This window comes from Colletotrichum fructicola (genome assembly GCF_000319635.2).
Source record: "Colletotrichum fructicola Nara gc5 chromosome Unknown KSG_Nara_v1_contig02, whole genome shotgun sequence".
In the NCBI taxonomy this organism is placed as follows: domain Eukaryota; kingdom Fungi; phylum Ascomycota; class Sordariomycetes; order Glomerellales; family Glomerellaceae; genus Colletotrichum; species Colletotrichum fructicola.
The window spans coordinates 1,002,177-1,024,154 of record NW_027094052.1 but is presented as its reverse complement, the minus strand read 5'-3'; the positions used below and the strand labels follow the sequence as shown (position 1 = coordinate 1,024,154).

The following is a 21,978-nucleotide window of genomic DNA, read 5'->3' as shown; positions in this document are numbered from 1 at the left end:
TGGTGCTGTAGTCGGGCTACCCCATTTTCCGATACCCAGATATTCAACCCGTTGAGCAAAGTCGTGAGTATCCGCCCAGACAGATAGTACAACCTGAGGAACGCCAGTGTTTCATCATTTCATGTTAGCTTTACTACTCTTTGCGAAAACTTGGAACTGTTCTCCACCAAAGTGCTTCCCAAAAACGAGTCCGCTCCACCAGGGATGACCGAGCAAATGATGTTTCCCGTCTGCAGAACAGCATACGGCTCTGCCTCTACACACTTCACAACTCTTATAGTGTCGTTGTAAAACTCACTTCCCAAGAAGCCCTCAAGACGACAGCCATTCTCGTGAATGTCGTACTCAACATACCCGTAGGGTCTGCTTCGGCTTCCACAGGATTTGAAGCCTTCCGCACTCACCCTTCTCACGCCAACCAGCGAGAAGCAAACGTATGGCCTGGGCCATTTCAACAGCCTGGTCTTCTGAGGTCCCAGATAATGTTCCCAGATTGATGAACACAGTCGGTCCTCGGACGAGCCAGGTGTGCAGCTCAGGATCAACCTGCGCGACTGGCGGGACTGGTCGCATGATGAGGCCATAGGGGATGACATTATCTGGCTTGTGTTCAACTGGGAAGTCGAACTCTGGGCTGCTCGCCATAAGCATCTTCAAGTCCGGCTGCGAATTACTGAACTCTCGCTGATTAAAGACCTTAGCTCCGGTCTTCTCAGTCACATAATCCCGTGCCCTGCGCGCGTGACTGTTGAATATCATGAAGAATATGAGAATGAACACGTATAGCACGTTCAGTGGGATTGGGTGCCATGGTATTGGGAACGGGAGGGGCGGTCCCAACACTATCCTTAGCCAAAAAATGTTTGTTGTTGATTTGGAAAGGGCCAGTCTCTTACCATGGATACTTCCGGAAGAAAGCTGCTTTAGGTTGTAACGGCAATGGAAGGTGTTTAAGGGTGTTGGGTGACATGATCACCCACTTGATGCCCATGTGCTGTAACGGGCTAGAGCCCGGCCGAGATCTCCGGCTTTGCCGGAGCAGCTACCGAGATCCGGCTCCGCCGGATCCACTATTCTGCTGTAGCACACCGCCTAGCCCCGGTCTGCATCACTGCTGCTAGGCGCCTATCCCTGTAAAGTCCTTTCCTCCTTCTTCAGCTTAGAATAGTCAATCGACGGCACCTCTACGTTGAACAAGCCTAGGGGCCAGCCCCTTACATGTGCCGAGCCAAAGTCAACCTTGGTGTAAACATGTTGTCCACCAGACTGGAGTCAAATCTGGCTCCACCTCTTCAATGATCCATCGAATCTTATTACAGTTCTGCACCATTTCCGGCCCGGTGTACGGCATGGCAGCCCAGGCGACGACCCGCAAGACAGTGGGCATTGTCCGGAAGCTCGGCGCAATCTCAAGCAATCGTCTGCCTCCCACGTCAGGGGAGAGCAAGGCCTTGAAGTAGTTCGTACCGTAAATCTCGTGAAAGTTGATCGGCTTGGCGTTCGGATGAGCTTCCATACCGAGTTCAGATGCAGCGGCTACGCAGCTTTGATGGGTGCGAAGGAGGCTAGGTGGATCTCGACGTCAGGGGCTGTGCCCATCAACGTGTAAAATATTGCCAGGAATATGTTGGCTTTGGCCGTACTCCGAGTTGGTGAGTACGAGAGCCTTGAGCCTTTGCGCCATCCTAATAATTGGAAGTAATGTTCAATCCTTAGAAGGTGCGATATTGAAAGAAGTCGGCTCTCGACGTTATTACATTTACCGGCAGAGATACTAGAACACTTGTTGTGAGAGGGGCTCCACGTACCCACTCAAGAGTTATCTCATTGGATCTAAGTTTTGGAACATTTCGCTTATTGGCCTAACAAGCCATAACATCCAAAGGCGGCCTAGGGATTACTGTCGCCCTGACAGCCCAACGTGGCTAGCTAGATTATTCGAGGAAACCGCAGCTGGTATATTGATGAATTTTCAATTTGTCTTCAGCATTGATATCGAAGCCATGAATGTCTCCCACATTGCGAGTCCGACATTGTCAGCAGAGCTCGCTACTTAGTCTACATCATCTAATAGACATCTCCTATCACAGAAAGTAGGCCGTCGTAGACAAAGTCATCGGATGCTTTGCGTCCATCTTTGGACACGGTCAAATCCTGACCTTGTAGTCCAACCATGACTGGACCAGCAGGGATCTAGAAGCAAGGATGCAACCGCCCGCCATGCAGAGAACTCCGATGTACAAGCCAGCCAGTGCCATGCCGCCAATACTTTCCAATATCTGACCTCCAATGGGGACTGTTATCAAGAGAGCAAAGCTGACAGTGAAATTCATACTTCCAAAACATCGACCATAGTCCTTGGTCTGGCACGTCTTGCCCATGCATGCGGGAATCAAGGCTGAGAACACCCCCGAGCTTAAGCCCCAAAGAACCGCAAATACATAGAGGGCCTGGATATGCGTCGTGCCGAAAGGGAGTATAGTGACTGCGACACAGACGATAGTCACACATGTGCTCGTGAACAGAACATTGTAGTGCCCGAGCTTGTCGCCGAGGAATCCGGCCCCGATTCTGCTGATACAGCCGCAGCCGTTGACGATGGCCACGATATTGTACCCCGTGTCCGCGGGATACCCGGCCCAATTTGCCAATGTGGGAAAGATGCCCGAGATGCCGAATATGACGAACTCGAGAAGGAAGAAGGCCGCTGCAATGAGTGAGAATGCGGGGACGCGGAAGGCGGCGAAGTTGATGGTGGCGCTTGCGGCGCGGTGTCTCGGGGTGGGGGCAGCAGGGTCCGCAGATGGCTGTGAAGGGACGACGAGTTGCGTGTGATGGTGGGTTCGTGAGAGCTTCGCGAAGGGGATGAAGCATAGAGTCCCTGGGATCATGACCCCTGCGATGGTGAAGCCGACGAACCGCATCGACCAGGCCCAGCCCCATTTGGGAAATAGCTCTCGCAGAAGAAATGGGAAGATCACACCACCTAGCGCAGAACCGGTGAGTGCTAGACCTATGGCGAGGCCGCGCAGTCTCGTGAATATCTTGCCTACGACGGACACGGCGACCGTCGATGCTAGCGCACCGCCGATGCCGCCGTAGATGCCGAGGCAGAGCATGAACTGCCAGTAATACTTGCATTCGGCCAGGAGGAAGAAAGTTGGAAGAGTAAGAGCCGTAGAAAGAGGCGCTAGCACTTCGGTCCCATAACGATCAACTATGGGGCCTGCCTGGATTCCGAGGAAAAGTGTCAGGGCGGTGTAGAGGCCCGTCACCCAACCGATATCGCGAGCCGAGTATCCTGAAAGCTGGTGTTCTTGGAGATAGGCTTGGACTGTGCCGATAGCCTGGGGAAATCCTGAAATGATGTATTCAACAGAATTCTTTTTCGAAGATCGTAGGAATTAGACTCACCATAGGATGGCAGCAGGAATATGAAGGCTCCCAGGACGCATACCCAAGATGAAATCCTGTTCTCAATGTCTGCTGACCTGGTATTTCGTAGACTTGGAGCATCTGAAGGAGGTGCTTGTTGCCCGCTCTCCAGCTCAAAATTGGTTGACGTAGCTTCGCGCGGCATTCCGAGGTCGGAGTTGTTCTGGGCGCTTGGCGATGACATTGCCAACAGAGAGTAGCTTGGCTTCAACCCTTGAAATACGCAGGGTTGTGTTGGATTCCTTGAGAATGCGGAACAGAGAAAACTTCTCGAGATACACACACGGGGGGACTTGCGGGTTGAAAGAGTAGTGTTGGAAGAAAGGCGGTCGAGAAACTGAGATGATAGTGCGGGGATCGGCGGCGCTACGGTGTGGGATGCCGACTGTGGAGTCTCGCCGGTCCGGCCCGAGGTGGCCCAGTTGGATCGAGTTTCGGCCGTGTATTGTGGCTCACGCATCGCTACTGTGACGTGTATTCAAAGTGGGCTAGATTATTGGGGACACGAGATATTCAAATTGTTGGTAAACGAGTAGACTGACTGGGACATTCAACTCTATGCGCTAATCTCATCTAATGCCTTCCTTCCTCACCCAGTATTTACACGTTGATGATCTTCTTTATGTAATCTATAAGCTCATCTCCTTTGTGCTGGCCAAATTCGTCTTCAAATGTGCCAACCCGGAGTTGCGATTCGATCTCGTCTGCATCTGGGACCGGATGTCGCTCATAATTGACGGGCCCATCCGAGATGGAGTGGGGGATAAACACCGAGGCATTCGTCGTGATGGGCGTTCTGTCTTCGCGGACACCCATGCCCACGCAGTCGCCATCGACAAACCAAAGTCCCAAGACAGGAAAGTTGGACTGGCCCTGCTCATCCTTGAAGTCAGGAGGCAGCGCCAGCTCCTGCACCACGTACCCCTCGTATCCGTAGTAGCCCATAGACGCGTCCTGAAGCACCTCTCCGTCGGTCTTCAGCACCACGTCTGCTCCCTCGCGGGAGAAAATCGGCTTTCGCGCATACCTTGTTAGCGTAGCAGGCACCTCGTTGTCGAAGTAAGTAGGAAGCAACCACTTGGATCGCGGGTCATCCTTGAAGAGCTCCCAAAGAACAGCGAAGAGTGCCTTGTTGCTCCACACAAGCTTATACGGCGCCTCGATCCAGATCGTGCCGCCGATGTACTGCCCCGTCGCGTCCCGTTTTCCGATGTTCTCCATGTCCTTGAAACACGCCTCTCCAAACTTCTGCACCACCATGTACTCCCATGGGTACAACTTGAAAATAACGTCAATGTGCTCTCCCTGCTTGTCGTAGAAGCGGCCGTCGACTTTGGACAGGCTGATTTCCTCCACCGTGATGGCCTTCGTCAGCCATCCTGCTTGCTGACATGTGTCCATAAGAAGCATTGTGTTTGATGCGTCCTCGCAGGTCGGCTCGCCTTCTCCCACGGCAAAGTGCACGGTGGGTTTGAAGCCCAGCTGTTCCTCGACGAGCTTCAAATTACGCTTCCAGCCCTCGATGAGTGACTCGGTAATGTGGTTGAACTGGTCGTTGCCGTGGCCTGTTTGCTCTAACCAAAGCCACTGAATTGACGCTGCTTCGATCAAGGATGTCGGCGTATCCGCATTGAATTCATAGAACTTTGGTACGCGAAGCCTCGGATCAGGGTGATCCAGACCGCCGAAGCACACGTCGAAGCGACCGTAGATGCTTCCCCAAGCAGGCTCTCGATCCCACGAATCGACGATTTGCTTGAGTGTGTACGCGGGAACTGCCATCTTGTCCGTAATAATTTCTTTGTGCTCCACGAGATAGTCTACCGCCTCACAGCACATTGCAAAGACATCCTTGGATGCGGCCTCCAGCAAGGCCACCTCCTCAGAGGTGAAGGAATAGTAGCGATCATCGGGCCAGTATGGTTCTGTTCCGCCTGGTGTGACGAGGTCGGCGAAGACGAGACCTTGACTTTGAACGAGGCGTGTGGCGTTTGGCCTCTTCTGTACAGGTACGCGGCGCATGGTTGGTTGTGTTGATGGTGATGATTCTAAGCTGACTGACGTTGCTGTACCTGTGAGTGAGCTAGTTGGGAAGACGTCGATTCGAAGAGGGAACGGCGGGGAGAGTTGGACTGAAAACTACCGTCCATGCCAAGAATGAATTGAGTAGACTTTGATATCCAGTGGCGCTGCATTCAATGCAAACTCTCTCTCAAACTTGCTGTAACCGAGCATGAGAATCGCCTGCTATTAGATGATGCCAAGGCTTTTTTATGTTGGTTGCAGAGTGGGATTAAGTCGCCTGACTTGTGGCTTTGCTCTTTATCAGGAGACAACGACTCAGTAACATGGCGATCAAACGCAAAGTGGCAGCCGGCTCGACCGGCATCATCCCTACACATGCGATGAACCGCGCCCGCTCTTTCTACGCGGAGAATGCGAATAGCAGTTCGTTTTCGGACCCCGCCGATCTCTGGGCGCTCAATTTTGAGTTTAAAGGTCAGCCTGAGAAGTTTGAAGGCCTGCCGGTAACACCGTTAGGGTCTTGGCGCATTGCGCAGAGGGAAGAAGGCCTGCCCTACAGCAAGGATGACTTCATATATTTAAAGCTTCTTTTTTAAGCTTCCAGGAACATGTCACAGAAGCACAGATTTGGGAAAGATTTGACGAGCCGAGGCACTGCATAGTAGAAGAGAAAGAAGGTCTTAATTTAGAAAAATCTATCGTCCCATGTATTCTAGTCTACCAACCCCACATGTTTTCAATATTGTTGCACCAATCGGTCGGGATTCCACAGAAGTTTTGGTCGGCCTCCGTCGGGGCCTTGACGCACTTGTTCTCTCCGGCCTTGTTGCGGATGCACACGGCCGTGACGGCCTGCGGGTTGGGCCACGCCTGGCGCATCTGGCAATCCGGGTTGAGTGTGATGGTGGTGCCTTTGTCACGAGAGTACCACTGCCAGCCACCTGGGCAGTAGCCAGTAGAGAATCGGAATCCTGTAATGGCGTCTCCCGTGACCGTCGTGTCTGCGCATAAGCCACCGGCGTGAGCCGAGACGAATAGCGCCGCTGCAGAGATGAAGGAAGAAAAGTGCATCTGGCGTCATGTTAGCAATCAAGGTTCTTGCTCACGTGGGAATGGTGGCTGATGACTCACATTGAAGAGATTGTAGCGCAGTAAGGACAGTTAGAGCGAGTGTGGTTGAGGGTTGGTGAAGTGTCTGAAAAAGAGCGTGGAAGTTGCCCAGAAATGTGGTCTCCGCCCGGGTCACTTTAAGTCTAAGTATTTATGTCAGGAGAGACCGAAAGTTCGTCCCATGGGGAAGAGTAACGAGTGAGCTTCTTTCGACCAAGATCTAGAATGCCAAGAAACGTGGAATTGCACTTCTATTAAACACTGCCCCCGAAGGTTCCGTGCGTGAGTCGCGTGGATAATATAATTGAGGTATCTGCAGAACCTTATTAATAGGTGCTTAATAGGTGCTTAACATGAGGGATATGCGTGATCGACAGAGAAATAACACATCGAGTCAGGCGTTCCCGAGGGCCTCGCAAGGCGGCGGGAACACAAGGCCCCCAGGGTGCATTGGACTTCAAGAACATAAATGTGGACTTTGCCCACGACATATCTTGCAGGTGTCTTTGTTTGGACGACCAACATCCATTCTCTACTGTTATCAAACACGGTCCTTACCAACCACACTCTTTTGTTTTCCTTCTCGCAATCATGACGAGAGAACACATTCCTTTGCCTGGCTTGCGAGTCATGGCGACCGCCTTCTTCCTCGCCCGCATGGCTGAGGGCGCCGAGACCTACAAGAACTACTGCGCCGGCCTGGACAACAAAGTCGTAGACTTTAAGAACTGCGATGGCAAACAACCTGAAAACACATTCTTCATGTTCGCCAGTGACGACCAAAACATTCCTGTCGGCACCGTCATCGACCCCATGCACGTAGATCTCTTCGACAGCTCCGACCCAGTTGAGCGCCAAAACGTCCTCCTTCCACTGGAAATCGAATCTGGAGGATTTGGAAAGCGTCAAGATTGCGGCAACACAGGAGGAGGAGGTGGCGGTAGCACCGGCGGTGGCGGTGGCCGCACGGTCATTGTCGGTGGTGGTGTTATCGTTGGCGGCTAAGACAACCACTGGTCGACTGTAGTTGGTGGTTGTGAGAGATGTTGGAGTTTAGATAAGGCGCGAATAGCTAGTGCGCGTCTTAAAGGCGCTCAGAGGAAGACAGTTTTACATGCAGAACGTGGAAGAAGGTTGCGGTGGAATGACCATGAAGGAAGTTGCGCAATTAGTTACAACTCGGAGAAGAGCAACAGGGTCGGACATCGACTCTCTCAATTCAAAGCATTAACGATCTTTAACAAATATTTCTACCTGTTGTTCTCCACGCGAATCAGCCATCCAAGGGAGTTGATGAACAGACTCGAAGTTGAAGTGCTTGATGCTCCATGCAGAGGGCCTTCCCTTTTCTCTCTGTCACTGTAGTTGCTTTCTTCAACGTGACACTGAGTCAGGTTGCTGACAGCGAGAAGCTACTAAGGCTCGTGTTATTGGCAATGTTATTATGAAGGGTTGAGTAACCTCGCCATCATTTCGAGTGTGAGATGCAAGATCATGAAGCTCAGTACCTCTGGCAAATTCGGCGCAACTTGGTGATGCCGTCGCCGTCGCGGGTAGACTGGCGTTTTGGGCAATTCCGTCCGCACTTACAAAATTGCCGCTTTGATTAGAATCCAGTTGCAAAAAGCTTGTTCCCGCGTCATCCCCGACGGCAACGGAAATTTCGAGGCCAACATGAACGACAAGGGTAATGCAACTTGCCAGAAGCTTTCACATGGAGCAATAATTGTGCTGTCATGTCCCAAGTCCCAAATGTCAGGCGTCGCATGTCCTCTATTTGAACATGAATCGTTAAAAACCCCGAGGGCTAACTCCGAGCCCTCATCTGAACGAATAGCCAGAGTTCTTCTATTGAACCCAGTACCCAGAAGACGCTGTAGATACTTTCCAGACCATCAATCTAGTCTAACACAAGTTTAGATTTGGTTATCAGCTTCCCATTCTAGGGTCGCATTTCCAGGCGCGCGTGTATTTTTTCTTATTCATGTCGATCATAGATGAAGCCGTATCTGAAGAGACGAGAGCTGGCGCGATCACACCTCACGTGAAGGCGATCTGAATGCCTTGGTGGACAATTTCAGGGGTTACGGCGGGATGCTCCACCACCAGCTTCTCATTCGAATGGACACGAACCTAGCGAAGAGTCGCATCAGAAAGTCTCAAAATAACTCTCAGGCACGCGCCAAGATATTTGAGGCATTGATCACTGGTCTCTTGTTGCTCTCATGCTTCTGAGAAATTCAGCAGAATCTCCGCGCTCTATATTACCTAGTCAAAGATAGGCAGGAAATTCATTTTCAATTGATCCGGGACCCATCTCCAGTAAGCGATTCAAGACTCGCGACATTCAAGTAATAACAGCCACAGAGATATGGTACGATTTATATGGCGGGCTGACATCAGCGAGAAAGATCTCATCGTGCCAACTTTCGGCGTCATCTTCCTCCGAGCTCGCCGAGTCGCATCGTGTGAAATGACTTGGACTAGGCAGAAGGAGCTGATTGTAATCCCTGTGCGGGGATTGGCCCCCAGAGGAAGCGGCACAATTGCACTGCCTTGGGGCTTCGGTGTGCAGATAAGCACTTAACGTCACAGGCGATAAAGATCCCGACAAGATGGCTTCATGTCAGCAACCAACAAACCAATCGGCTGTGTGCAAGATGGCCTTTCCTCCATTGGCCCCTGAGACCAAGAAGGCTGAGCATGTTTGCTGCCTGGTGGACATCGATCGGCAAATCCCCCGAAGATCTACTTTCAGTGTAGGGCGTATTACAAGTGACGAAATTCTAGGTTCCAATCAGCCCTACGGAAAGGTATGTTGGCCAACATGTTGCGCTAACATGCGTGATTCAGTGGCTGGCTGAAAAGTGGATCGTTTGCGCTGCATCTTTTGCCTACTTCTGGTATGGCACCATGATGAACCCCGGAAAGCTGATTAGGCACCCAAGACACCATTCTCAGTGGCTAGGCAATGATGCAGGACGAGAAAGCCGTGCCTCTGCCGGCTGTACTAAACAGGCAAACGATGACTATGTTGGTGGGGATACGCAAGGCGATGCTACCTCGGCATATGGAGCTTCCTGGTGTAAATAGCGTGGCCTGCCTCACTGGCCAGTATATTTTTTCAGGATCGTCCACAGCCAGCCAAAATTTCATCCTCTTAGCGTTTATCTACGATTCCATTGATACAGCAGCTGAGTGAGGTCTGTAAAAAACCATGGCTTTCACTGAATTGATCGTCGGGTTGGCGACATCACGTCTAATTTGGGTGATCCCGACCATCTATATTTTGTTCAGACTCCGCAATTTTGGTCGTCGAGACAAATTCCTGCCTCCCGGGCCGCCTACCGTCCCAATTCTCGGAAATGCACACTTGATGCCGCGGAAGAATTTCTATGCAAAGTCAGAACGGTCGAATCAATCATATTTTTAGGTGACTAACTGGTCTTAGACTCAAAGAATGGGCCGACGAATATGGCTCAGTCTACTCACTAAAGGTCGGACGCACGACTATGATCGTCCTCAATGATAGACAGGCCATCCACGAACTTTTGAATCAGCAGGGGGCGCTCTACAATGATAGACCTCGAGACCAACAAGTTTTGGCTTCAACAAGAGATGAAAACCCTGCTCTCATGCATGAGGGCCCTGAGTGGAGAGCCGAGAGGAAGCTCATCGCTCAGTACTACTCGCCCAAGAATCTTGACAGCGATTTAAAGAGCATTCAAGAGGCCGAGTAGGTGCCAAGTTTAACCCGACTAAGGTTTATACTGACGGAGAATCAAGGGTCTGTCAAATGTTGCATGATTTGCTCGAGAAGCCAGAGAGTTTCAAAACACACGTGCAGCGAACCACAGCCTCGATTGGCACTGTCACTCTGTACGGGCAACATGCGCACAATTTTGAAAGCTTCTGGGCCCATGTAAGTCAAGTCCACTAGCCATCTGAACCGGTGCTGATTTATCAAGGCTGTCTATATCGCAATGTTGGCAATATCAAAGGCTGTTGAGCCGGGAACTTACCTTCCAGTTGACCAGTTCCCAATCCTGAACCTTATCCCCGACTGCTGGAACAAGCCTAAGCTTCGTGGAATGGAGTATTACAAGACAATCACCGGTATTTGGACCGAAGCGTACGATCGCGTGGAAGCCAGACGTGCAAAGGGCGACAAGCGTGAATCACTGATTGACAGACTGCTTAACGAAGACATCAAGTCCGATGCGCCGCTTTCACATACACAGTTCAACAACTTTGTTGGAGGTACACAGATGGGTGCGGCTGACACCACGGCTACACAAATTCTTACAAATATCCTCTTCCTGGCGAAGAATCCCGAATTTCAAGAAAAGGCCCGCGTTGAGCTTGATGCGTTATGCGGGACCGATCGTCTTCCTCAATGGGAAGACTTCAATGACCTGCCGTATATCAACTGCATCATCAAAGAGGCCCTGCGAATCAGACCAGTGTAAGTTTGCCTGAAGCCCGAATAAGCATCCCGTGAGACTAAACTATTCAAGTGTTCCAACCGGCGTACCCCATCTCGCCAAGCAAGACGCCTGGTACAAGGGCATGTTGATTCCAAAGGGCAGCGTCGTGATGATCCCGCCGAGCGCTCTCAACCACGACAGCAAACACTTTGATGACCCTGAGTCATACAATCCAGACCGTTACCTTGCTTCGGCCTCGAAATTAGCTTCCGAGCTCGCCGCATCGCCGGCGTACGATGAGCGCGACCACTACACCTATGGCGCTGGGCGGCGCATGTGCCCCGGTATCCACATGGCCGAGCGGACTCAGTGGCGAAGTGTCGCTCAGATGCTTTGGGCTTTCAAAATTGAGAAAGACGGGGAGCTGGATACGAGTTATGAGTTCTACGAAGAAGGCTTCGTGCATGCGACCAAAGATTTCAGAGTGCGCTTTGTCCCACGGAGCGAGAGGCATGCTGAGGTCATCCGGGAGAAGTTTGTTGAAACTCAAGAGTTCCTCAAGCAGTGGGACTAGGTGCACTCAAAGACAGTAACGAGAATTTTTGTATTTTATTGTTTAAATGAGGGGGGAGGTGCTATGGTGTAGTCAGAGGGGTCTTTACCGAGGTCATGCCACTGCGTTATGATTGGAAGTGCGACCCTTCTCGTTGGGAGTAGCCAGTCTGAATACCAATGCTGCATTTGCATCTTGGAGAGTCATATCATGTAGTGCCGCACACGCCGGACAACTCGGTCCGGTTCAGTACTCGGAGGGTAGAGTGAAACTAATGTGGCATGTCAATCGGTGGCAGGCGGTACAGAGTGAATGGAACTGTATTTCATTAGCCCAGATTCAATTCGTATTGTATCGCATCGGAGACCTCGGGTACAACAACAAATGCCTTCCAAATTGGATCAGCGTCTTGTCCTGTGCATCCTGTCACTATTCTAATTCAAAACTTGTGAATTCGACCCCAATCCGACGGAAGTCATCCTCAATCCCAGACACACCGTGATGCTTTGCTCCTTGTCTAGATCCAAACGACACTTTCTTCAGCAACGGGAATCTTGAATGGCGTTCCGTGAATCTCAGAAGCTGGTCTCGCATGCTGTTCACATGAACCGAAGAGCCGTCGAGAAACCTGGAAACCTTTCTAAGAAGGCGTAAGCTCTCGATGCTTCCTGGCAGCATGTTGGTCAACCATTTGACTGGCTCAAATGAGGATGTGTCAAGACTCAACATCTTCAACTTTTCGAATCCAGTCAGATCGAGAGCAAGAATAGAGAGGCTATTAGTCTGGGACAGAGAAAATCCCATATGTATAGTGAGCTCTTCTAAAGTTGACTTGTGCGCTGTCAGAGCATCCAAAATCCCTGGCACTGTCGTTTCCGGCTCTTCATAGGAATAAAACGGAAAATGTCGCATCCCGAATAGGAAGATCTCATCAGATAGTGCTTCCGTTTTGGGTTCGTATTTGAAGCTCAGAAGGGACCCGCACAACAATAGGAGTTCTCTCAAAGAACGATTGTCCGTGCTCATGGAGTTCAAGTCTAGTCGTCGAATGTTTCTCAGACGTAGGTGTACGAGTCTGTGGTTGCCTAGTTCGGTCCTTCGATGAAGTAGTACGTCGGTGAGATCTAATTCTTGAAGGTTTGGCGCCCAAGAACATATGAAGGGGAGAAGCACCCCGTCGTTCGCACAAGAGACTTGGCGTAGCTTTTGCAAAGAAGTACCCAAGTCCGTCCGCGCCAAGATCTTTGAGCCTTCGTTTGTGTGATCTGACATACTAACAGCAAGTTTCTCCAGATCTTCCGTTCTCAAAAGTATGTGCATCAGTGCGAACAGAAACAATCCTTTCAGAACAGTTGGACTAGCTTGTACCACACCGCAAGGGATGTTGAGTTGACAGTCGGGCATCCCGGCCATGACGTACACCTCCCAAATCAGCTTGGGATCGGGTTTCCTGATGGGTCGTCTTGTGAAGTTCCTTTTCCACTTTAACGACACGCTTTTGACGTGGCACGCCAGGTCTGATCGCGAAATAATCGCGCGAAGGAAAAGAAATGGCTTGATGATTGCCTCATTATCTTGCCCAGTTATGTCGAATGTGCTGAAATTGCGGTACATAATGGGGGTTATTAGATCGTTGAACCTTTTGCTGACACGACACAGGGAGATTGCAACCTTTGAAAGCCTTTGCGAACGTTCTGGGTAACCCATGATCATGAACAAAAGTTCCGTCGGCAAGCATGAGAGGCGGTCTGACCCTTCTTCAGGCTGGGTATTGCGACTCCTGACTCTGCCTCGAGCACTTCCTCGGGATCCTCTGCCAGACTTACGTTGAGCTGAGCTTTGGATCCTGTCTTGCTTTGGTTTCTGGACTCTGCCCCGGCCTTGCCGGTGTCCCGCGAGCTTCATTTGCGATGTGAAAGCTGAAGGACCGATGATTCTTGAGTAAGTCTCATATCCATGGATGCGTGAGAGGAATATGGGATACGAGAACAAGCCTGTTGGCGGCGCCCAGGAGTACGTAACGAGGCCTAGGGTTGAGTCATCCACGAAAATTCGAATATCAGAGATGGGAGATGTTCAGAAACTGAAAAGGCCGGAAAGAAACTTTATAGCAACCTTTTCTTCAATCTTCAATCCGGGCGTGAAATTAAAATAGAGGGGATTCAAATCATCAAATATTTTGCTTATTAGACATCAAGTTATGTTCGTAAAACTTCTATCCATCATTAGAATCAAACTCCCATCCCCTATCATTCCAGAAGTTATCCCAGTGATCATTTAGCCAATTGTTTATATCATGATCCAAGTCTTCACTAGAAAGATACGCAAGGTAATGGTTTAGCTCATGCCTGATCCATTTGTTCAGCTCCCCAACTTGTAACTGAGTATGTACGTGGGAGCAGGAGAAAACCACTTCTTTTCGACGAAAAGTGTCCCTGATGCGACTCAGCTTCGTGATATCTGTACAACTCAGAGCAGAGCAAGGCCACGGATAAAGAGTGACACTTCGAAGATGAGGAAGCCGTCGCCTCGAAATAGAATCGGCTAAATCCTGCAGCCCTTCATGCATAGTTCGGTGCATGCCAATCAACTGAAAGGATTTGAGATTTGGCGGTAGGAGTTCTGACAAAGAGTCTGTTGAATGATAGCAACAGGTATCCAGAGTCAGGTGGCTCAGACGCTCGAACACATTCATTGAGATCATTTTCTCTCGAATGGATTTTGGGCCGTGTAGGAGCTTTGCACCCACCATGACAAGGTTAAGGTATTCAAGAGTTTTTTGTTGCGACCTCAAAGTTTCGAGTACGTCATTAGGCTGCGCCGTGCGCACGTCATTATGCCAAATATCGTCAAAGTCTGTAAAGCGGCATCCTATTGGCATGAAGTGGAAACTCACGAGCGTTTTGCATGAGAATAAAATCAACTTCAGAGGCTCAGGTGGGATGCGAGACTTTCCAAGATTCAGATGCGTTAGAGCTTGGAAGGAAAGCTCTCGTTGCGGCAGCCCATCCTTTGGGTCCCAAACACCGACGTTGAATGACAGGCGCTTCAGACTTGGTGCCATGGAAGACATCCATTCGAAAAATAAATACGAGGTACTGAAACTGTGATGCCGGGCTGACGAAGGCTGCGTCAGGTTCACCTCCTCTAGTTGAGATAGACGTCGATGGTAGTGAGAATGCAGCAGCGCCCTTCTCTTGAAATTAGCTCTCATGTTGTCCTCCATATCGCTGGCCTCATCAGAATAGTGTAATGACAGCCTTTTCAACAGGGGGGTTTTGAAAAGTATAAGGTCGTAGGCCATATCAAACCACGCAGCTAAAACTCCACAATACCTCCAGGCTTTGGTGTATTCGAGGAAACCACGATGGTGCAGATCTTGAATGACACTTGACGGTAGTCTGTAGTCGTTCCGATCCATGAAAATATTGTAAGGGCTTGGCATAGCGAGATCTAAGCTTTCGGTGTGTACACGGAGACTGTCTCGCTGCTCCAGGGTGGAAGAGAAGCGTTTCAAATTCCTGAACTGGTTCCCGCTACCTGTGTATTGGAAACGGCGGTAAAGCCAAGGCGTGCCAAGATGGTAAACGACTTTGCACGTTCTGCAGAAGGCTGATAGATCTCGCGGCTGGTACGGTTCTTTGGAGTGAAGGAGGTCAAATATCTCGACAAGTAGACAGGGTGGAAGCTGCAGAATAGGCGACCATGCTGCCGAATGCATAAGGGAATTGTTGTCGTGGCTCGCCATGGTAATCTCAGCCGTCATTGCATAGGCGGGTTGGTGTTTTATTTGATAGAATGCCGAGACTCTTTAGGCTTTTCTACAGACGGACAGGAATCAACTTGTTCATCAAAACCTTGATATGTAGAAGTCATTTTAGTAACCCTAGATCTGTCAAGGTTGAAGTAGAAGGGAAACTTAGCAGAGCCACGAGAGCCTAGGCGAGTACAGGAAGGTTACGGCAACGCCACAAGAGCGCCACAAGAGCGCCACAAGAACTGCAATTACTACCTACAGATACGACGTCTTTCTAAGAGTCTCGGTCTGAAAGATGAGGCCGCTCCAGAGGCTGATGACCGGCTCAGCGTCCACATAATGGAGTCTCAGCATGATGCGCAATCCATCGACAAGCAAATCAATAGAATCTCCCTGCTTCTCACGCTCAGCAGGTACTGCGGCGGCAACCAGCTTCAAACCAGCAAACTCCCTGAAACTCGCTCGCGGATCTTCGTCGTCTCCCTTCTCCAGCCTCCACCCAGATGACCACTCGCCAATCCAATCCTCCCATCTTGTATCAATCTTTTTGTTGATGTCTCTGAAAGGAATGGATACTTCCTGAAGATGCTCCAACGTGCCCATGTAAGGCCATACTTTGGCATATGATACTGCGTGAACCACGCGGCAGCAAACATCAGTTCCTTCCCATCCGTTGGTCATAACAGCAATACCGCAATCTGCTTCCAAGTCTTTCTCATCGACGTCTCCAGTTGTGTTGGCAAAGCCAACCACGTAGCATCTGAAGCAGGGCGAGTTGCCACCAAAGTGGCCAAAGACGTTGCTCTTGTGCCTCGACACGAACCATGAGATGGCAATGCCCTGTTGTACCTGGGTCAACATCTCCTTAGCAATATCCTGTGGGAGAAATGTGTCGTTCTCGGGGATGTCTGCCCTCAAGGATTGCTGGATGCCTCTGATAAGCTTCAACAGATCCGTTGGCGTCGTCCAGACTCCACCTGATGCGAACTCGGGATGGTGATGCCATGGGGTATCATGCGGCTCATTGCCAGTCCACCAAGAACGTGCATAGTTCCCCTTGTCGTCATGCTCAGGCATGTCATAGCTTGAGTGAGACATTCCGAGGGGCTCAAAGACAAGCTCTCTCACAAGGTCCTGGAAGGGCTTGTCAAACATCTTCTCCAGTATAAGCTGAAGCATGGCGAAGTTGCCCCCGCAGTATGCGTGCTTCATCCCCGGCAGCAGGGTCAGCCCTTCGGCAATGTTATGCCCACCATTCCTGTCGAGCAACGTGTCTAGGGCCGAAGGCATGTAGTTCGCATAACCCGTATAGGCCGAAGTTCGGAACCCGGCCGTGTGGGTGAGAAGATGGCGGAGAGTTATTTGTTTGAGGATCGCGGGCGGCCCGAGGTTCTTAAAGAGCTCTTCCGGAAGGTGGTGTAGCAATTTGTCATCCAGTGAAAGCTTCCCCTGACTGACAAGCCTCATGAATGCAGTGGCAGCCGTGGGCTTCGAGATGCTCGCCGCCTGAAAACGAGTTTCCTCGTCATTGCCAACAGTAGAAAAACATCTCGCCTCGATATCACCTTTGTCTAGGACGGCGATGGAGACAGAAGGAATGCCCAAAGATGCCAAGAAATGCTCCGGGGCCGACGGCGGAGTTGTCTGGTTTGCAAACAGGTCTGCGATGGCGTCGAAGAAGGCCATCTTACTCGGGGATGTAACAACGACAGTGAAGAGGACAGGTAGGTTGATTGAGTCGATGGTAGGGATAGTGAAGAACTGAGTGCGGATTATTGACATGGAACTAAGCAATCCGATCGCCTAGCAAAGCTCTTAAGCAATCTGCCTTCCGCCAGACTTACGTGCCACACGCGCACCAGTCTTACGAACAGGATGACGCAAACATGGTCAGCAGCCAGCTTCGTCAAATCTCACCCACCCACGCCAAGTCTCTCGAAACTTGAAGACACATCGATCATTGTATTGTATGAATGAAGAATAATCTCGATTCTCGAATTCCCGCTTTATTCGCACCTGATTCCAACGCATATACTTAGAAGCTCGATATGTGAGCACATTCCTTATGAGGAGAAGATACCCCTCGAAGCTCAAGTACGCTTCCAATTTCCTAATTGATGTTAAAAAAGCCTTTAGTCGTCACCAATGAGTATCGTTGTACCCCGCAAATGTTGACGTACCCTCCCACCAGTTCGTTCAAGACCTTTCGTGACCCCGCCATCCCCACCGTGCCGCGGAAGGCCGGTGAAGGGGCGGAGGGCATTCTTCCACCAGTCGCCGGGTTAGGCAGATCTGAGCCGATCCCGCCTCCGCAGCCGCGCCGCACGCGTGCGGCTACACTACTGTCGAGGTGCCGCAGAAGGTATGTTTACCCACGATGTATCGCCTCCAGATGCATCTCATGCTGTCGTCGGCTAAGCTGATGTAGCGCCTACTAATCCGTTAAGAAGGTATAAAGGTGACAATCTCAAGGCCCGACCAGAGATATTCTAGGCACCGCATGGAACTTGGAATGCTTATTATCTTCTCTCAAACATTCAGTTAAGATGCTATCCTTCAGTAGAAAGCTCATATCGGCAGCATATGTGGCTATTATTTTCCGCATAGCAGCAGCATGGAGCCCTCCACCCGAGTACGCCCTCTTCGCCTCCGAAAATGGCCACTACTTCCAGACCATAGACCACAAGCCCTTCTTCTGGCAGGCAGACACCGCGTGGTTTCTCTTCAACCGTCTCACGTTTGAAGAAACCGACACATACTTCAAAGACCGGCACAGCAAAGGCTTCAATGTGGTTCAGGCCGTCGGGGCGCATCCAGAAAGCATCACCGAGCCAGACCGCCTCGGAAACCCGTCCTGGATCGACGGCGACGTCACGCGACCAAACCTCGACCACTGGGCGTTCGTCGACAAGGTGATGCAACATGCGTGGGAGGAGTACGGCATCCGTATCGCGCTGCACCCGGCGTGGGGCAAGTACGTGCACAACGATGCCGGCGTTCCTGGGTTTTTTGTTGCGGCCGCTGCGAGGCTGTTTGGAGAGTTTGTGGGGGAGCGGTATCCGTACGTGCCCAAGATCATCTTTGGGGATACGAATCCGTGGTGGAAGAACAAGACTGCGATCGCGAGAGATTACGCCTACGGTGGTGTTAGGGGAACGAAGCTGTCCGGTGAGTATGAAGTGATCGACTTCACGGATGTGTATGAGGCCTTTGCGGAGGGCATCGTGGATGGTGAGAAGGCTGCTCTGGGGGATGAATGGCGCAAGCCTATCGACAACGGCCTTGTTTACCAGCCGATGGTATCTATGCACCCAACGAACCAATGGTTCGCCGACGGTCCTCTGGCGCTGTCAAGTTCCTTCTTCGGGAACAGCTCGTGGCTTAGTTTCGACACGTCTCAGTCTGGCCATTCGGACTATCCTCCCAACGCCCCGATTCCTTGGTGGTCTTGTCGCCGGGGATGGGAGCCAGCCGAGCTGATGTATGCCGTTGGCGAGACCACCTCTGGCAAGAAACGTCCCGCGATCGAGAACGAGCCGCATTATGAGGGCCGCTGGAACAATGCCAAGGCTCACCTCAGTGTCTGGAACGCCAGCGACGTCCGGATCGGAAATTGGCAGACTGTGAGTTGATCTCCAAAGAAGGCACGATGCGCAGTTTATGTGATGTGGACTGACCATGAGTGGGCGCAGGCTTTCGCCGGCATGGCTGGTCTGACGTACGGATCGAACTCGGTATGGCAGATGACGTCGGAACTCTACCCGAACGCCGGCGGAGGACCTCCGATCTACTGGACAGAAGGCATAGCGCAGCCTGGCTCAGCTGAGGTTCAGTGGGTTAAGAAGGCTATTCTTGACCGTGGCCAGGAGACATATCTTGACAGAATTCCAGCTCAGGATATCATCGTCGGTAACGCTGGTTCGTCTCCAAGTACCCTAATAGCGCAACAAAGTCTCGCGATAAGGAAGTTTGCATGGTTACTAAATATTCTGCAGGGATATCTGACGCCCGGATCGCAGCCACTCGCGACAGCAAAGGATCGTGGCTGATGGTGTACTCTCCAAACTCTACCATCAACATCGACACCGGCAGTCTTACAGGGTGTAATGTGACTGCGAGCTGGTTCAGCCCCGTGTCTGGCGAGTATACGAAGTTTGACTACGAGCAGTGCACCGGAACGGGAGTTCGTCGCTTCGAGTTGCCTGTTGAAGACGGCCATCAAGACTGGGCCCTTGTTTTAGACGCCCATGCATGAGGGTCGAAGTATGCGGGAGAAAAAATCACCTTTGGAGTTATATATGATAAAAGAGTTCTTTCAGAACGTTAGATAATTATGAAAATTAGTGATACAAAAGATGAATTTAGAAGTTGTCTCGAAGTATTATGAAAGCTGTGCGGTGTCTTGATCGCATTGAATCGTTCAAAATCCACGCAGTACCAGCTGTCTGCTCTTCAACGGAGACACCCGGTATCTCGGTTCTGCAGCTCATGTCGCAATGTAGGAGGGGACGCCATATTCTTCCCTCTGGTTGGTGCTCAGACACGGTGTCCGTTCCTATCTTGGGGCATCAGATGTTCACCGAGCTGACTCGTACCCCATGTCATGCTGCACCCTTGGAGGCAGGCCAGGGACGGCCCGGGGACAGGAAGCGGGTAGAGGTCATTGGTCTAATAAGGGCAGCAAAGCAGGGTCTCGAATTGGAGAAGCTGCAATTGGAGCCAGGCGAGACTGTTCATTGGCTACCTCGGGTTGAAGTCTGCACGTCGGGGGATGAGCGAAACTCAATGTAACGAGATGTGGACTGTCATCAGTATCCCCTGTCCATCCATACCAACAAACCTGCAGAAGAAAAAGCAGCGGGCGACAATTTCAGACTCCCGGGCCGCTTACTGAGGTACAAGTTGGCTCCTGCCCCTCGTTCTGACCGCTTGGCGACTTGAGGCCATTTTGGTTCCCAAATCCATCAACACCCTCAACGACAAGATGGCGGACGCAACAAGCAGTCCCAAGGCGAAGTCCACAGGAGACAAATCAAGGAGCGCCTCCCCGAATAGGTCTAAGACTGCATCACCAGCGGGTGGACTATCCCCAGGTTCTACTCGCGAAGAGGTCCTCGCAGCTGCCATTGAAGTCGACGATGCGGTAATTATTCATCCACGTCAATCTTATCGCACTCCATTGATTTGATGTTTATTCAGATCCCAGACAACGACTCCACTATTGAGGATAGAATGTTAGGACATGCAAGTGTCTTTCTTGAAGAAGTTAATTAACTTGACGATAGTTCTTCATACACCGCCTCTCTGACTTCCAGTGTGGTCGACTACCCTACGGAGAATGGTAGACGTTACCATGCTTTTCGAGCTGGAGGTATGTTCTTGATATTGGAGAAGCTGTGTCAATCACCGAAAGCACCTTGCTGTACGAATAATTGGCTGACTTTAGTAGCTTATTATGGCCCCAATGATGAGGTAGTTGCTTAAGAATCGGATGACGAATTTTGCTGATGGCGGCCTCTTCTAGCAAGAAATGGATCGACTTGACTTCAATCATATGCTCATGACAAAAGCGATTGGGAATAAGCTCTTTCTGGCTCCGATCGATGCTGAGAAAGTTCATAATGTCCTCGACATTGGGACAGGCACCGGTATCTGTAAGTTTATCACCCTCGTTGACGCGCAATGAATGCCTTACGTTTTCCTAGGGGCTATTGAAGCAGCAGAAATATTCCCCAATGCCAAGGTGAGCATTGCATATTCCTCAGTCGAGATCTTGTTCCAAGATCTTCCTTCTAACATGAACTGACTGCCCCGTCTGGTAGATCACCGGGAACGATCTGAGTGCTATTCAACCCACTTGGTAGGTTTTGTCCTATACACCTTACCAAACGAAATCATCGGTTTATGATAGATACAGGGTTCCGCCTAATGTCCATTTTGAGGTCGATGACGTTGAAAGTCCTTGGCTCGGCTTGAATGGATTTGACTTCATCTTCTGCAGGTACATGCTTGGTGCTATTGCAGACTGGCCAAAGCTGATGGAACGGGTCTACGAGTAAGTATGAGCTGTTGAGATAGTGGATGCTTGTTTCTCATCATGCCTAGGAACACAAAGGAGGGTGGATGGGTCGAGTTCCAGGATTACGACCTGAGCTTCGTCTCCGACGACGGCAGCCTCACAGACGAGCATGAGACCATGAAATGGGTACAGGGATTCATTAAAGCTTGCGAAACGATAGGCCGCAACGCATGCCCCGGGCCTCATCTGGAAGGATGGGTCAAGGACGCTGGCTTCACCGACGTCGTGCATCAGCGGTTCAAACTGCCCATTGGACCATGGCCCAAGGACCCTCATTACAAGGAACTCGGAATTATCAATCTAATTCAATTGATGGACGGCGCAGAGGCATTTACTTTCAGGATCTTCTGCGACGTCTTGGGATGGACTCGCGATGAGTGCATCGTCATGCTTGCCAAGGTCCGCAATGAGTTGAAGTCTAACACCTTCCACGCTCGCATGGAGTTGTAAGTGTAACGTCTTGTCTGACATCAATCTCGTATCATGGGCTAACGTGATGTATTATCAGTCATGTGGTATATGGCAGAAGGCCTTCAGACTAGAAACTATCATCTCATTCCAGCGGGCTTGATACGCCGGTTGTGTTTACCTT

At 50.8% G+C, this 21,978-nt stretch overlaps 8 protein-coding genes across 8 annotated transcripts; 4 read left to right on the top strand and 4 right to left on the bottom strand.

Moving 5' to 3' along the window:
* Positions 1–2,147: 2,147 nt before the first annotated feature.
* MCH5-2 (Riboflavin transporter MCH5) lies at positions 2,148–3,619 on the bottom strand (the record flags this gene model as incomplete). The annotated part of the gene is made up of 2 exons (XM_032031918.1): positions 2,148–3,358; positions 3,415–3,619. The coding sequence occupies 2 exons, from the start codon at positions 3,617–3,619 to the stop codon at positions 2,148–2,150; spliced, it is 1,416 nt and encodes a 471-aa protein (XP_031888816.1).
* A 416-nt stretch (positions 3,620–4,035) lies between these two features.
* On the bottom strand, positions 4,036–5,457 carry ygiC-1 (putative acid--amine ligase YgiC; the record flags this gene model as incomplete). The annotated part of the gene is made up of 1 exon (XM_032031917.1): positions 4,036–5,457. The coding sequence occupies one exon, from the start codon at positions 5,455–5,457 to the stop codon at positions 4,036–4,038; it is 1,422 nt and encodes a 473-aa protein (XP_031888811.1).
* A 720-nt stretch (positions 5,458–6,177) lies between these two features.
* CGGC5_v002995 (uncharacterized protein) lies at positions 6,178–6,531 on the bottom strand (the record flags this gene model as incomplete). Its single annotated transcript, XM_066151058.1, has 1 exon — positions 6,178–6,531. One exon carries the CDS (start codon positions 6,529–6,531, stop codon positions 6,178–6,180), a length of 354 nt encoding a protein of 117 aa, XP_066009466.1.
* Positions 6,532–7,161: 630 nt separating this feature from the next.
* On the top strand, positions 7,162–7,575 carry CGGC5_v002994 (uncharacterized protein; the record flags this gene model as incomplete). The annotated part of the gene is made up of 1 exon (XM_032031916.2): positions 7,162–7,575. One exon carries the CDS (start codon positions 7,162–7,164, stop codon positions 7,573–7,575), a length of 414 nt encoding a protein of 137 aa, XP_031888813.2.
* A 2,212-nt stretch (positions 7,576–9,787) lies between these two features.
* patI-1 (Cytochrome P450 monooxygenase patI) lies at positions 9,788–11,571 on the top strand (the record flags this gene model as incomplete). The annotated part of the gene is made up of 5 exons (XM_032031915.1): positions 9,788–9,972; positions 10,022–10,306; positions 10,357–10,492; positions 10,539–11,035; positions 11,088–11,571. The coding sequence occupies 5 exons, from the start codon at positions 9,788–9,790 to the stop codon at positions 11,569–11,571; spliced, it is 1,587 nt and encodes a 528-aa protein (XP_031888812.1).
* A 3,991-nt stretch (positions 11,572–15,562) lies between these two features.
* Positions 15,563–16,993, bottom strand: pbp (Penicillin-binding protein 4; the record flags this gene model as incomplete). The annotated part of the gene is made up of 1 exon (XM_032031913.2): positions 15,563–16,993. The coding sequence occupies one exon, from the start codon at positions 16,991–16,993 to the stop codon at positions 15,563–15,565; it is 1,431 nt and encodes a 476-aa protein (XP_031889069.2).
* Positions 16,994–17,853: 860 nt separating this feature from the next.
* CGGC5_v002991 (uncharacterized protein) lies at positions 17,854–19,562 on the top strand (the record flags this gene model as incomplete). The annotated part of the gene is made up of 3 exons (XM_032031912.1): positions 17,854–18,930; positions 19,000–19,225; positions 19,303–19,562. 3 exons carry the CDS (start codon positions 17,854–17,856, stop codon positions 19,560–19,562), a joined length of 1,563 nt encoding a protein of 520 aa, XP_031888874.1.
* A 729-nt stretch (positions 19,563–20,291) lies between these two features.
* On the top strand, positions 20,292–21,928 carry CGGC5_v002990 (Secondary metabolism regulator LAE1; the record flags this gene model as incomplete). Its single annotated transcript, XM_066151057.1, has 10 exons — positions 20,292–20,450; positions 20,507–20,541; positions 20,593–20,678; positions 20,757–20,779; positions 20,832–20,961; positions 21,013–21,050; positions 21,130–21,167; positions 21,225–21,362; positions 21,413–21,832; positions 21,895–21,928. 10 exons carry the CDS (start codon positions 20,292–20,294, stop codon positions 21,926–21,928), a joined length of 1,101 nt encoding a protein of 366 aa, XP_066009467.1.
* Positions 21,929–21,978: the final 50 nt, after the last annotated feature.